We start from the raw sequence: 14,665 nt of genomic DNA on the forward strand, positions 1-14,665 counted from the left end.
TTCGGTACCTGTTGGGGGTTCCCGTGCAGCAGCGACAGCGACTGTAGAGGGAACTACAAGTGCTGCATCAATACATGTGGAGATAACTCTTGCATACTTCCACTTCCAGGTGAGTTGGTGATGCTAGACATACGTATGTTAACAGTATATGGATGTCGTATGTATATATATGTGTATTGAATATAAGAAGTGTATAACAGTTATTTGTAAATGCATGAGTTTTTGAATTAAGATGTATAGCTGTTGTTTTAGATTCATGTGTATTTGAAAATACATTTGAAATTTTATATATATATATATATATATATATATATATATATATATATATATATATAGGTATATATATTATATATTTATATATATATGTATATATATATATATATATTTATATATAATATCCGTGTATGTGAGGTAATCAAAAATGTATATTACTACTATTGATGCATGTATGTATATTTGAACAAATGGTGCTTAGCTCGCTAACGCTCTATGATGTGTCGCAATGTGAAAGTATAAAGATGCGGAGTGTTTATCCGAACTTGTCTGAAATTACTACTTCAACTGTTCTTCAGAGCTCCCACCTCCCCCGCCCCCCGTGGACATGGCCAACCCATGTGCCAATGTCCTGTGTGACGTCAACACCGTATGTCGGGTTGTCTTCAAGTGTGCGACCTGTCCCCCCACTGTTCAATGTGTGGACCCTAAGCTCATACCAATTGGTAAGTAACGTTTTCAATATGTGGACCCTATACTCATACCAATAGGTAAGTAACGTTTTCAATATGTGGACCCTATACTCATACCAATAGGTAAGTAATGTTTTCAATGTGTGGACTCTATACTCATACCAATAGGTAACTAACAATTCACATGTTATGACTCTGGGCATATACCAATAAGTAAACAGCCTTACACATCATATGTTAATTACATATTCTAATACATTACAAGAAACTGTAGGCAGATAAAATAGTTACATGAATTAGTTTACACAAAAATAATAAGTAACGATTACCTATACTCTTATTCTTAAATATAAGATTCCAAGTGATTTATTCAGTTCAATAATAAAGTTACAAGATGTATTACTACTACTCCCTAAATGATACGTTTTTAGCATTAGGTTGTTGCAGTATCTAAAATATCTTTCACTGTTCAGGTAACTGCTAAGGGGTCGTCCATAAATGACGTCACACTCGTAGGGGGGAGGGGGGGTCCGTAATTTTGTGACGGTGTGTGATGAGGGAGAGGGGGGTCAGATGGTGTGACGTCTTATTTTTGCATTATAAAAAAGCCATGTTAAAAATCAAATTTCAGACGTTATTTCGCGTTTTAGTAAACTGTTTTAATAAATTGTAATAGGAATTGATTTAAATACTCTATTTTGACAGAACTCAGACAATATTTTAGAAAAAATATCGATGTTTTAAAAAAAAATTCAACTGCAATTTTGAGGGGGGTTGTAGGCTGAGATGTGACGTCATTTTATGGGGGGGGGTCTGGCTTTTTGTGACGACGTGTGACGGAGGGGAGGGGGGAGGGGGGGAGGTAAAAGTCGTCAAAAAAGCGTGACGTCATTTATGGATGACTCCTAAGTTAGCCTGTCAGAGTACTCAGCACTAGACACTAGGCTCAGATGTAGGGCCCTATAGCTAATGCCATTTTTATAACCGATGCTATTACTTTAAAGAGGATGTGCTCTATACTGAAATGTACCCAGCGCCTGCGCCATGTTATTTAGCGCCCTAGGCAAAACTTATTAAAACGCCCCATTTCACGCAAATTAATAACTAAAACATATGTATAAGAAAGCAATTAATTAAAAGTGACATATTACTTTATTATCAATTGCATAAAGGTTATAGGTAGACATCAAAATCCAATTTTAATTGTCTCCTTCGCAGAGGCGTAGCGAGGGGGGGGGGGCGGGGGGACATATGTCCCCGGGCGCCGACCTTAGGGGGGGCGCCAAATTGAAAGTTTGAGGGGGTGCAAATGAAAAGTTCGAGGGGGGGGGGTGCAAATCGAAAGTTTGAGGGGGGGGGGGGTGCAAATCGAAAGTTTGAGGGGGGGGGGGGGTGCAAATGAAAAGTTCGAGGGGGGGGGGGTGCAAATCGAAAATTTGCTTTCGAGGGGGGCGCCAAATTGAAAGTATGTCCCGGGGCGCCGGGAAGGGTCGCTACGCCTCTGCTCCTTCGTCTCAAAAGTTTGTACTAATTTCTTCAATTCCACTTTGCAATAGTAATCACATTCTATTTAAATTGTTTCTAAGTCCACGAGTCTACTTTGTACTTTATGACATACCCCCCCTTCTCCCCCCCTCTTAGAAAATTTTAAGTGCTTCACACTCCCCCCCCCCCCCCCTCCCGGGAGAAAAAAGTCTGGAAAAAAAAACACTAAATAAGTTCCCAAACGGAACTTGTTGTTTTAAGCTTGATTGTCTTTAGTTATAATTGTAAAATGTCTATATTTTGTGATTATGTAACGATTTTTTTTAAAAAAGAAAAGGTTATAAATGTTATATTCCAACATAAAATTACATATGAATCCTTTATGAGAGGGTGAAAAATATGAAAAGACAATTAATTAGATGTTTAATATTACGACTAAGACTGTATGTCGACTAACATTAAGTATTGCAATCTACAACGGCTACTGATGTATTTGTCTTTCAACTTGAAATTGCTAAAAAAAAACTACCAAACTATTTTGTTTAGAACTTCTGCTCTATATATTTTTTACAAAGAAAATAATAACTTAAAGTTGTATTTATATGTAAGCGGTCAACCTAAGGTGCGGGAATTTGAAATGAATGTAAAGACAGTAAAGTTAAGCCTTAAGCAACGAATTATCTCCAATTTGAAGATCCAAACACGAACATTTTATTCAAGGGAAACAACTTTTAAAAGAATAACTAAATTAACCAAGTGTACTTAAGACATGCTTAAAAACACCACAAAACAATCTAGATTTTTTTACTTAATGCTTCTATCAAATCTTTTATATTTCCTATGTATGCTTGTAAAAACAGTATATTTTACTTATTGAATACTTAACTGTAGGTTGTGATTTAAAGTTAAAAAGCCGTAGCTTTATTATAACATACTTCTATTCAATTTTGATGACACAAAATGTATGATAATTCCACAATATTACTGAAAGATAAATTTTGGATCCCTTAAATAAAGGGAAACCTTTCAACAAAACAAATACGGGTAGCTGCCTTAAACATTGCAAGAATTATTGATTCAAGATTAAAAAATTGCATTCTCATTTCTCTATAACCAATCAGATTCCACTATACCTTCAACTACAAACCAGCCGAATTAAAGTTATGACAATTTAGAATTTCGATACTTTATACCTACGAAACCATATCAGCAACAGCCTTCCGCCGTTACTCCCAAAACGATTCATCAAAACTTACCAAATAAGTACAATACTTTGAACACCCCGTCATTACAAAACTCTATACACCAGGACACATTTCTAATTCAAAGTCAGAGAAAACGAAACTTATAAGTCCTATTAAAATTAGATAACCGTTTGAAACATGCGAAATTTAAATTACTAACTTATTTAATCGTTTTCTACATTAATTATGTGACACCAAAATAAAAAGGCAAAGTGACTGGTAAAAAGCGCCCCGACCTTTCCTAATTAGGGAGGTGGGGTTGCATTTTCACCCTCGCGAATAAATATAGGCCTATAAAGACCCAATTTTTGGGTAGGGGGGGGGGGGGGCAAAATTGATAGTTAGTCCTTGGTGCCGAAAAAGATCGATACTCCTTTATAAAAGTTTTTAATTACTAGGTACTTTTTTATAATAGCGATTTAACCTTTGTGTGCCCCCCATAGGGCGCCCCCTAAGGTCGGCGCCCGGGGACATATGTCCAAAATGGGTTATAAAAACAAATTAAAATGTTAATTTAGCTGCTTTTGCAGTTTGAGAGGGGGGTGCAAATCGAAAAGTTGAGGGGGGTGCAAATTGAAAATTTGCTCCCGAGGGGGGTTGCCAAATTGAAAGTTTGTCCCCGGGCGCCGGGAAGGGTCGCTACGCCTCTGGGTAGCACCGACCCTGCATGTACCTAACGTGACCTTATGTAACTCTTACTACTGCCAGGGATTGATGACGTCTGTAGGGGGCGTGGCTTCCAGGGGTCGCTGCTAGTTGACGGCCCCGCCCCCAACACCAACTACACCTCACTTCGGTGCACACAGGACTGCCCACCTGGGTCAACGTGTGTCAAGACCGAGGCTTGCTGTGGGGTCTGCTGCCGTGGTCAGTCCCTACCCCCGAGGGTCAAGCCAGGAACGTGCCCAACGGTAAGGGGATTTGTCGCTTACAATACAATATATCCAAATTTCGATGATTGCTTATACCAGTGTCTGACAATATGTTCTTCCGGCCAATTGTCTGCGTTGTACCGTGAAGTCTAAAAATAAAACGTCAACAAACTCACTGTGGCCTAAATAGGTCGCGCTAGGCACCGAGACAACAGAGATGTGTAGTTTTTGTAACATAAATACTCTTTGCATAGTGATTATGAAAATAATAGGATTAGTGCTAATTAATTAATTAGCTTAATTACAATATGTTAATTATGCTAATAGAGTCCTTTCATATGACGTCACGTCCGTTCGTGATACCTACGCCCGCCGCCACAGTGGTGTACACCAGACGTAAACACAATCAGCTGTTCGCCAGCGCTGGACGTGTTCACCAGCGCTGGACGCGTTCACTGTATGTAAAGAACCGCACCCGCGGAAAAGGAAAAATACGTTAAAAAACTTGAACTCTTAGGAATTGAAGATCCTTATACTGTTATTGACAGTTTCGTATAAATAAATATGTGGACAAAATTTCTAAATAAAAATACTGTTAGTAATACTGTTTACGTTTAGAGTTAAAGTAGCGGAATCTGATCAAATGCAGTTCTCGATACTTTGTTTCAGGTAAGGACAGTAAAATAATAAACTTCATTTTAATTATAAAAGATAACTATTAATAAAACAAATATGCTCGACCTTCACAAATACTAATAGTAAAAGACAAAGTCAAAAGTAATAGGCTAATAAGAATAATAAGATCTAATAGTAGGCCTAATACCTGGCTCCGCTGGGTAGACATAGAATCTAGAATCTACTTCTTTACTTAAATGTAATTACTTTAGATCTACATTCGATTCAAAATACACCCATAATAAATCAAAAGTAGTCATAATAGGCCTAATAAAGCATTTAATTGTCTCTAAGATCTAAAATCTCGCTCTATTATCTAATCATTTTTTTAGCAAACGAAATTTTCTGAAATTGAAATAGATTATATGACTAGACTTAGATCTAGAATCTGCTACTTAAATTAAATTGTAAAAACTTTATACAAGCATGTAGTTGATATTATTGTAGTAGAAGGCTTTAATAAATTACTAAGGCCTACCTACTTTGTTGTCTTTTTACAGCAATATGTATCTGATACTGGACTGAGTTTAATTAAATTCAAATTCATATCTAGTAATTGGTCTACTAAGTTTTTGTAGCCTAGTAGTACAATCTAGATCATACCAGCCAACAACAAATAACCACATTATTATTATTTGGTTAATGATTAGGCTAATTTTTTTTTTAAATCCACTGTTTATAAAAGAAACAAATCAAGCTAGAAACATTATAAGTGAGATGGTTTAGAATAATAACAATGGACCCAGTCTACAATTGATACAATTGCAGGTCTACATAGGGCCTACAGTCTAGTAGTTTACAGTAGGCACCTAGTGTGTAGCTAGTATACTAGTGTGTAGCTGTCCAGAGTTAAGGTTCTTAATGCCTTAATGCTTTCCCCTGATAAGCCATGTGTGCTATAAATGACATAACATGACACCGAGGTGAGAAGTGTTGAGGGGAGAGCAGTGGGACTTTCCCCTTTGTTCTCCCTGCTGGGCCCTGAGGGTCAAAATTATATAAGAAATACTATCTCTGTGGGGCTGGGTATCACGGAGGTGAGACATTTTCAGGGGAGGGCAGGGCAGACTCCTCTTTGGTTTTATTGTGGGCTAGATACAGGTGGGGGCAGCCATACGTCAGTATTAATGTGTCTGATTACTTCCCTGCTGGATTATAAGGGTCTTAAATTGTATAACATGCTACCCAGATTGGTTATTACCCATGGATTATATTAGCCGTTGTAGTGTGGGTTTTGTAGGAGTTAAGTGGTCTCACGTTTGCTACAGTAGATAACCTATAATATATTACTGCATTTGATCAGCTTCGTCTACTTAAACTCTAAACGCAAACGGTATTACTAGCAGTATTTTTATTTAGAAATTTCGGCCACATATTTATATTATCCACGAAACTGTCAATAACTGTATAAGGATCTTCAATTCCTAAGAGTTCAAGTTTTTGAACATATTTTTCCTTTTCCGCGGGCGCGATTCTTTACATACGGTGAACACGTCCAGCGCTGGTGAACACGTCCAGCGCTGGCGAACAGCTGATTGTGTTTACGTCTGATGTACACCAATGTGGCGGCGGGCGTAGGTATCACGTGATTTAGGTCACGTGTTTGCAAGGACTCTATTACTTCGTTAATGCACTTGTGGGTTCGTTTATAAGGTGTGTTTTTTTTTTTAAAGTTTTTTTTGTCTTGTTAAGGCTTCTTGAACTTAAATATTATCATGACCAAATTAATTAATTATGATTATGTTAATCCAATGATTAACCTAATTAATTTGATTGTTTTATTCAGATGTCTATTTTATAGTTGAATAGTTTGATTAATTTTTAAATTAATTATACAAGTACCCAAAATTATAATTATAAACATTCCTTAAAATACCCAATTGTGTTGTGGCTGGGGTAAATCACCGTAAGAGGAGTGGATAGGTGTATTCTGGCAAACATGCATATCTGAATTAGGATTTATTTCAGACATTTTTTTCTATGGAAGATGAAGAATACTTAAAATAGATTATTTACATAGGTCAACATTTAATTTTTATTCTGTACTTTGTGGGGGGGGGGGGGTGGATACACCCCCTCCCCCCCCCCTCACCAAGCGTGGCCAGGTCTGAGATATTCTTAAACAGTATTATTTTTTAAACAGCCTACCACCCCTCCCCGACCCGAACATAATAGACAACGATCTATAATACTTTATAGAACATACATATATTTTACTAATCCCCCCCCCCTTCTACGTGGGACATAGGAATCGTCCATAAACATCGTCACATTTCAGAGACGGGGGGTGGGGGGGGGGGGTGGTGTTCACAATTTTTATGATAAACTGTGGGGAGGAGGAGGTAAACTTCGTCAAAAAAGTGACGTCTTTTAATTTATCCATGACCACTGCGTGTATATTGATTATTAAATTCCAATTCCAATAAAATGTAACAAAAATCGTTTGACCGCGTAAAATAATCGTGGTTATAAATATGTCCATGTATTTTCTTTTTTCGTATTAATAACATAAATCAGGCCTTTTTTGGTGCTTGAGAATCTTTACAAAGCAGTACAAGGTCAAGGCCATATGCAAATTTGCTTACGTCACTTTAAGTAGGTGAGAATAAAAAGCACACAGCACTCATCAAATTTTTAAAATAAATGCCCTCCTTTTCAAACATGTACAAAGCAGTACAAGGTCAAGGCCATATGCAAATTTGCTTACGTCACTTTAAGTAGGTGAGAATAAAAAGCACACAGCACTCATCAAATTTTTAAAATAAATGCCCTCCTTTTCAAACATGTTTCTTGTAAAACGTATAGACATACATAAAACAAAATGTGTTCACATTTTCTTAACACTTACCCACTTCCATTTACAAATAATATTTTAAAAAGGTTATCCTTATGTCAGGGCCAACTAATTAGGCATAGGCCCCAAACCAATAAAATATATTATTACTATTAACATCCCGGGCCGAATGTGTGTTACACCTAGAGCCCTAGACCTACACGTCTGAGCCTTCGAGGGTCATGTGGTGATAAAATTGCAGATCTAATTAATATTCATAAATGGCGTTGGAATATTTTTTTCTGCATGGATATGATGTCGTATTTTGTAAGTAGGATAATTTTTTTCCTTTTTATTAATTATCTATACCTCCATCTAAGCGTTTAATCAATAAATTCAGCCGCTAAGCCGCTTTTCATCGAAATACTAGATTTAGATGTCGAGTGTCCATCTAAACTTTTGAGACATCACGTGACCTCATTTTCCCGCCTTGACCACTTTGCCATCGATCGGTTACAGTTTAAAATTAATTACATACCAATATCCCCACGTTCTAGATAATGCAAATTTAAAACAATGCAGCATTTAACACCTTTGTCTATAAAGTTAACGTTGCTTTGTGGCTTTACGTTAAGAAATTATATTTTGGCATTTAGCTGCGCGGGCTAGCCTAGATCCGTGCTTTGACCTAATTTGGAACACGTGCCGCGCAACTCTCTGCGGTGTGCTGTTGACAACTTTGTTTGCTTGCTTTACTACAATACGCAATAAAATATGATCAAAATAAATTTATTGTCTGTTTTCTTTGTATTATTTACATACTTTCGGCATCGGCCGATGAAACACGCACTTTATAAGCGTTTTGGTAGACTTGACAAAATATTAATGCACGAAAAGGCAAATATTTAACAATGATTGCTTTTTCGGACGGCAATATTTTGAGATTTTGTGGCGTCATCATTGAAAAAAACGACTATCTCCATTTTTAAAAAGGGTCATTTTTCCCTCATTTTGAAAAAACGCGTTGCGATTTGAACTATAAAATAAATTTAGGCTTCAAAACCGCTGTTTTGACACACCGCGCTGATGACGTCACGCCTTACCAAAACGCTTAGAAAGCGCGTATTTCATTGGCCGATGCCGGATGTAGTCAAATCCCGGAAACTGGTATAATACATTTAAAAGAAACGGGTTTAAGTATGAAATAATATGTATGCATATAGAGTGTTGCCGACCCCTCCACACATCTAAATACAACATTCTATCAAAGATAATAGCGATGGTTCAACTCACGGTCGCCGATAACCATAAAACAAATTAGACTTTTACTTTAAGACAAATGAAATACAATACAAACTTACAAAGGTTCAAGCAAATTAATACAAATAAGATCTTCTACGGCAAAAATGTGTTGCAAAATAATTAAACGCAATATAATATAGTGTCACGTATTACTTTTAACCCGAAAGTTTCAAGTTCACAAGTCTAAATCTACATTGAGTACCTGACTCACTTTAGGGAAAGTAAGAGCGGTTGGTTATATCGTTGAAATCACTATTCTCTTTTACATTCCTTGGTCACTAAAATAGTTGAATTCTACTTCACCTGCAACATGGAGTCTCGGGTTTGAAATGGCTCTTCACTATACATACAATAAACAGTCTCGTTCTGCTTAAGTTTGATCCCATTCAAAATTTGCAGGTGGAACTTATCGCGTGCTCTCAGACCAGGTGCCAGAACGATGACCAGTGTCCAGACAACCTGAAGTGCTGCCAGAGCTGTGGGAACCGATGCTCAGTACCCATCTCTCCAGGTGCGACCGACACCTGCAGACCACCGTGCCAGCTAGGTATCCAAGATTGCTGCTATTATTTACTTGAATGGGATTTTGTTTTAAATTTGGAATTTGTATAAGAGGTTACATTTATGACACAGTCAGGTAGCTCAAGACTCCCTCTAGTACTCGCATTTACTGTCTAGTGTTTTTAAAATATGCTGACTATGTTAAGGTATTCGGGTTGTGGATAATGTTTGAGAGGTTCGGGTGTTGGATAATGTTTGAGGGGTTCGGGTGGTGGATAATGTTTGAAGGGTTTGGGTGGTCAATAATGTTTGAGGGGTTCCAGTGGTCAATAATGTTTGAGGGGTTCGGGTGATGGATAATCTATTGAGGTTTGGGTAGTGAGTAGTGTTTGAGGGGTTCGGGTGTAGGATAATTTTTGAGGGCTTTGGGTGGTGGATAATGTTTTAGGTGTTTGAGTTGTAAATAATGTTTGAGGGGTTCGGTATGTGGATGCTTGAAGGGTTCCAGTGGTGGATAATGTTTGATAGGTTCGGGTTCTGGACTGTGGAAACTGAATGTCTGCCGTCGACCTTCCAGGCACCAGCTGTGTCTCCAAGATCTCCGACTGTCCCCCGGGTCAACCCTGTACACAAGTGTACAAGCCTGGGTGTGTACCTGTAGACTGCCTCAACTGTACCGACACATGTGTACCCAAGAAACTCACCGCAGGGTAAACTTTACTGTCTACACGTGTTAAATATTATCTCGTTAGCAATGTTAATCAAGCAATGTTTTTTTTTTTAGTTTTCATTTTACACTATTTAGACTGTGTGAATGATAAGGTAGAATTCAATTTTCAGTGATATCGATAAATGGAGGGACAATGTTGTCAGTTTTGTTATGCCTAGACGTCTTTCATCCCCTATGCGGTAGTCAGGCGCTAGGGCAACTCGGGGACGTTATACGGACTCTGGTCCGGGATAGAACTCCGGACATTCGGATTAGCAGTAACGCGCTCTACCTTCCGACTCCGTCTTCCCAAAACATCAAGCTATCTTGTACAATGTTGTACTATTTGTTTCCCTACCACTGCGAGTTATTAGACGATGTGGCCAAGTGCTAGAACTATCCCGAACCTTTTCATTGACGTTTTTTTTTATCTACCCGGCTTAAATATGTCGCTGACTCAAGCTAGAAAATAAAGGCGGCTGATAATATACATGCTAACATTATCAATATTTTTTTATAAGCCGAGGTCACGGAAACTAGTGAACTCTACTTCCACCGTAAAAGGCAAAAGGATAACATTACCGTACTACAGGGGATAAAATACTAGTTTAGCACTGTAAATTGCTAATAAAAAATGATCAACGAATCTACTCTCACAAAAATAAGAGTTCACCTGAACAGCCTCAACGTTTACAAACTAATACAAATACACCTTCAGTGAGTCGCATTATTTTGCCATATCTCCGAATCCAACCCTTAACTTTAATACCATTGTTTAAATCTTACTTGACATTTCAATTTCAGATATGAATGCAAACCCAAAACGGGTTGTCTGAAACCCTGCCCACCTGGCCAACAGTGCCAGTACGTGACAACCTTGTGTTCACCGGGGGAGCAGACAAATCCCACCTGTAAAGAGGTGTATGAATGTAGACAGGTAAGCAGACAAATCCCACCTGTAAAGAGGTGTATGAATGTAGACAGGTAAGGTTAGCAGACAAATCCCACCTGTAAAGAGGTGTATGAATGTAGACAGGTAAGCAGACAAATCCCACCTGTAAAGAGGTGTATGAATGTAGACAGGTAAGCAGACAAATCCCACCTGTAAAGAGGTGTATGAATGTAGACAGGTAAGGTCATCAGAAAAATCCCACCTGTAAAGAGGTGTATGAATGTAGACAGGTAAGCAGACAAATCCCACCTGTAAAGAGGTGTATGAATGTAGACAGGTAAGCAGACAAATCCCACCTGTAAAGAGGTGTATGAATGTAGACAGGTAAGCAGACAAATCCCACCTGTAAAGAGGTGTATGAATGTAGACAGGTAAGCAGACAAATCCCACCTGTAAAGAGGTGTATGAATGTAGACAGGTAAGGGCATCATTGCTGAGTAAATGTCACCATCCACCACGGTTTTTATTCACATTACATGTATGTTTTTAAGTTGGTTCATATTTATCTAGTTACACTACGTCTATGTAAAATGTTGAAAATGTCTACGAATCCAGTACATAGCCTAGGAGCAGATAGATGTTGTTAAAGCCTTGAAATATTTTAGTTAGATTATATCTGAAACATAGATAATTAAAGAAAAAAAAAGTTAGGTCATTTGTCTTGTTTCTTATCAAAGATGAGACATTTTACTGATAAAAGACAAAGTAAGCAAAGCTTATTCTTATCGCAACACAAATTTGCATAAAAGTTACCTTAATTAGAAAATACTGAAAATAAAAAAATTATTACTGTCAACACTCTCTATTTCGCCCGACCCACACACACACGCATCTGTAATCCCTCACTCCTTTGTAAAACGTCACGGTTGACTGATCACACAGATTTACCTGTTAACACACCTGGCTAACCTTACACTTACCTGTCCCCAGGTGGACCCCTGTGGGGGCTGCCCCAGGGGCAGAACATGCATCTACACGGGCAACAGGTGCCCCGACCCCACCTGCCCCACCTTCCAGTGTGTGGTAGACAACGAGTGTGGGGGCTGCCCTGACGGACTCAGGTGCCGACAACGTTTAGCCTGTCGTCCTCCCACCAACTGCGACCCGAAAGTCTATAGCGGATCAAATCCATGCGGCACTGAGACCTGTAGCACCATATTTGAATGTGTTCTCAATTGATGCGTTGCTCAAATTTCTTCTATTGCTTGAATTCTTTTTTTTTACTTTTATAATTTTAAAAAATAAACAAAGCATTGCAATTATTATTTTCTGCGTTTTTGTTTTCATACAGGCTTAGTGAAAAAAAAAAAAACATAAATTGTTTTTGTTCCTGTTAGCACTTTAAAAATAAGATTTTCCAAAACCAATGTTATTGTGCCAACGATTGTAACGCTACAATATCAAACCAGAGTTTCTTCCAGTCCGCCCCCCCCATACCCCCGAAAAAAGTCTACGGCCCCCCCACCCATCCCCCCCGAAAAATGTCTACCGCCCTCCCCCCCCCCCCCCCCCCCCCCAACGAAATGAAATTTATATAATTTATATAGAAAATATATACTTTTAACAGTGTCCGCCCCACCCCCCCCCCAAAGAAAGTCTACCGCCCGCCCCCCAAAAAAAATTTCAAGTGCCCCCCCCCCCCCCCCCCGGATAAAAAAGTCTGGAAGAAAAACCGTATCAAACTCTTCATTAGATCTTCGTTAAAAGACACTCAATACCACAACAAATTGGTTTCAATAATAAAAATAAGATTTTACTATCATAGCAAAATATTAATTACCTTTATGTGTTTTCGTGTAAAAACAGTCACGAACATACTTGCCTTAAATGTTTAGTAGAGCGTGTTACATTTAGTCTATCTGTGGCCTACTTATGTGACTGAAATTTCTGGTCTAAATATACTCAGTTTTAGTTACATTTTAAAAAAGAAATTATTTTCAACATTTTTTTATCACGACTCCTTATCGCTTTGAATTTTAAAAAATCAGGCTATTCAGTCATTGTTTCCTTTACGTTTGAGTTAGTTAAGCATTCTTTCTTTGAAGGACCAGCAACATGTATGTGGCTAGAATTTTAACCTTCGTTTTTCTTGTGGTAAGTAATTTATACTACATCTACACAAATATTGTGCTAATAATTCAGGCGTTAAAAGACATGTTTAATTGTCGACTTTCTTAACACGACGTATCTAAATGAAGTAACAGAGTATTTATGTTTAGTTTACTACGATAAATGGAATAGGCCTACACTTTACACATAAATATTTAATTTAATCCAACTGTTTTCAGGTTGTTATGCTGATAACAGTAAAGTCAGTTCCGCTTCAGGTATTTCATTTTTTTTCTTTCTTTTTATATTTATAAAAGCGTTATTGATTAAAACAAATTATGTAAACTAAATCGTTTCGTTTATTCAATGAAATATAGTACAATGGTGTCGTGGATTAACTTAAATGTTATAGAATCAAACTCTGTAAGTGTTAAACCACGCTCCATTTGCGTCCTACCAACTCCGACCATCTTTCATCACTTAATAAAGTTTGAAATGTCTATAAGAAAAACTACATCACTACAGACCTCAACACATTGATACCCGATCAATAAATACCAGCCACTACAACCTGATAAAATATAGAGCGTTTATGTGCCCCTTAGATGCTTCATACCTCTATAAAAATCTAATCAATCTATTTGCTAAATAAAACACTTATTTTTTGGGACGGAGTGGCCTAGCGGTATAGAGCTAGACTGCTAACCCGTAAGTCTCGAGTTCGATTCCGGGTTCATGTCAGTAGACTGAGTCCATCTAGCTCTGATGGGTATAACTCACGTTAGGGTAAGTAATGCGACAGGGAATAGTGCTGACAACACTATCTCCTTATATTCTGAGGTCACAGAAACAAGTGAACTCAACATCACTTGCCTTGTAGACCGTCGGCTTTGAAATTGAACTTTACTTTCTTTTATTATGTACAAAATGCCGGCCGTTTGAGAAAATACTCAATAAACAAAACTGGAAAATTATCATGTTCGCCACCCCCTCTCCCCCAACCTTCCCCCCCCCCCTCCACGGTTTATGTTCATTCTCAGGTTCAACTGTGTGGGGACAGTGTGTGTGCAGTGGGGGAGCAGTGTCAGGTGTTCTATCCACCCTGTGCTCCCCCACCCCCCAACTGTGAAACCTGCCATTCCAACTGTCACCCGATCTCAATGTGTGTTGTGCCGGTCTAATTTGGGTAAGTTAATTAATTACATTAATGATCATGTGTCTGATTGTTAATGACTAACATAAATTATTCGACAAAAAAAACAAGATAATTATTAGTAAATTAAAAGCGATTTTGATAATCAGATGTAGTGTGAGATTTTAATTGGTTTTATGATAACTACTAAAAAGTAGATTGAGTTGTTTTAAGGAGAGGTCTTAATTATTTTTAAATTATTTTGATTAATTATAACAAACGAGC

At 37.9% G+C, this 14,665-nt stretch overlaps 1 protein-coding gene and 1 long non-coding RNA gene across 2 annotated transcripts; both read left to right on the top strand.

Moving 5' to 3' along the window:
• On the top strand, positions 1-12,403 carry LOC131933116 (WAP four-disulfide core domain protein 3-like). The gene is made up of 7 exons (XM_059289928.1): positions 1-109; positions 573-719; positions 4,124-4,326; positions 9,437-9,584; positions 10,116-10,248; positions 11,052-11,184; positions 12,130-12,403. Exons 2-7 carry the CDS (start codon positions 602-604, stop codon positions 12,376-12,378), a joined length of 984 nt encoding a protein of 327 aa, XP_059145911.1. The 5' UTR covers positions 1-109; positions 573-601; the 3' UTR covers positions 12,379-12,403.
• A 767-nt stretch (positions 12,404-13,170) lies between these two features.
• Positions 13,171-14,429, top strand: LOC131933114 (uncharacterized). The gene is made up of 3 exons (XR_009384858.1): positions 13,171-13,293; positions 13,488-13,526; positions 14,289-14,429. It is a non-coding gene; the product is annotated as an uncharacterized LOC131933114 (long non-coding RNA).
• The last annotated feature ends 236 nt before the right edge of the window (positions 14,430-14,665 follow it).

The sequence above is a fragment of the Physella acuta genome, unplaced genomic scaffold (genome assembly GCF_028476545.2).
Source record: "Physella acuta isolate Inbredline_101_S28 unplaced genomic scaffold, ASM2847654v3 ptg002369l, whole genome shotgun sequence".
Classification (NCBI taxonomy): Eukaryota; Metazoa; Mollusca; class Gastropoda; family Physidae; genus Physella; species Physella acuta.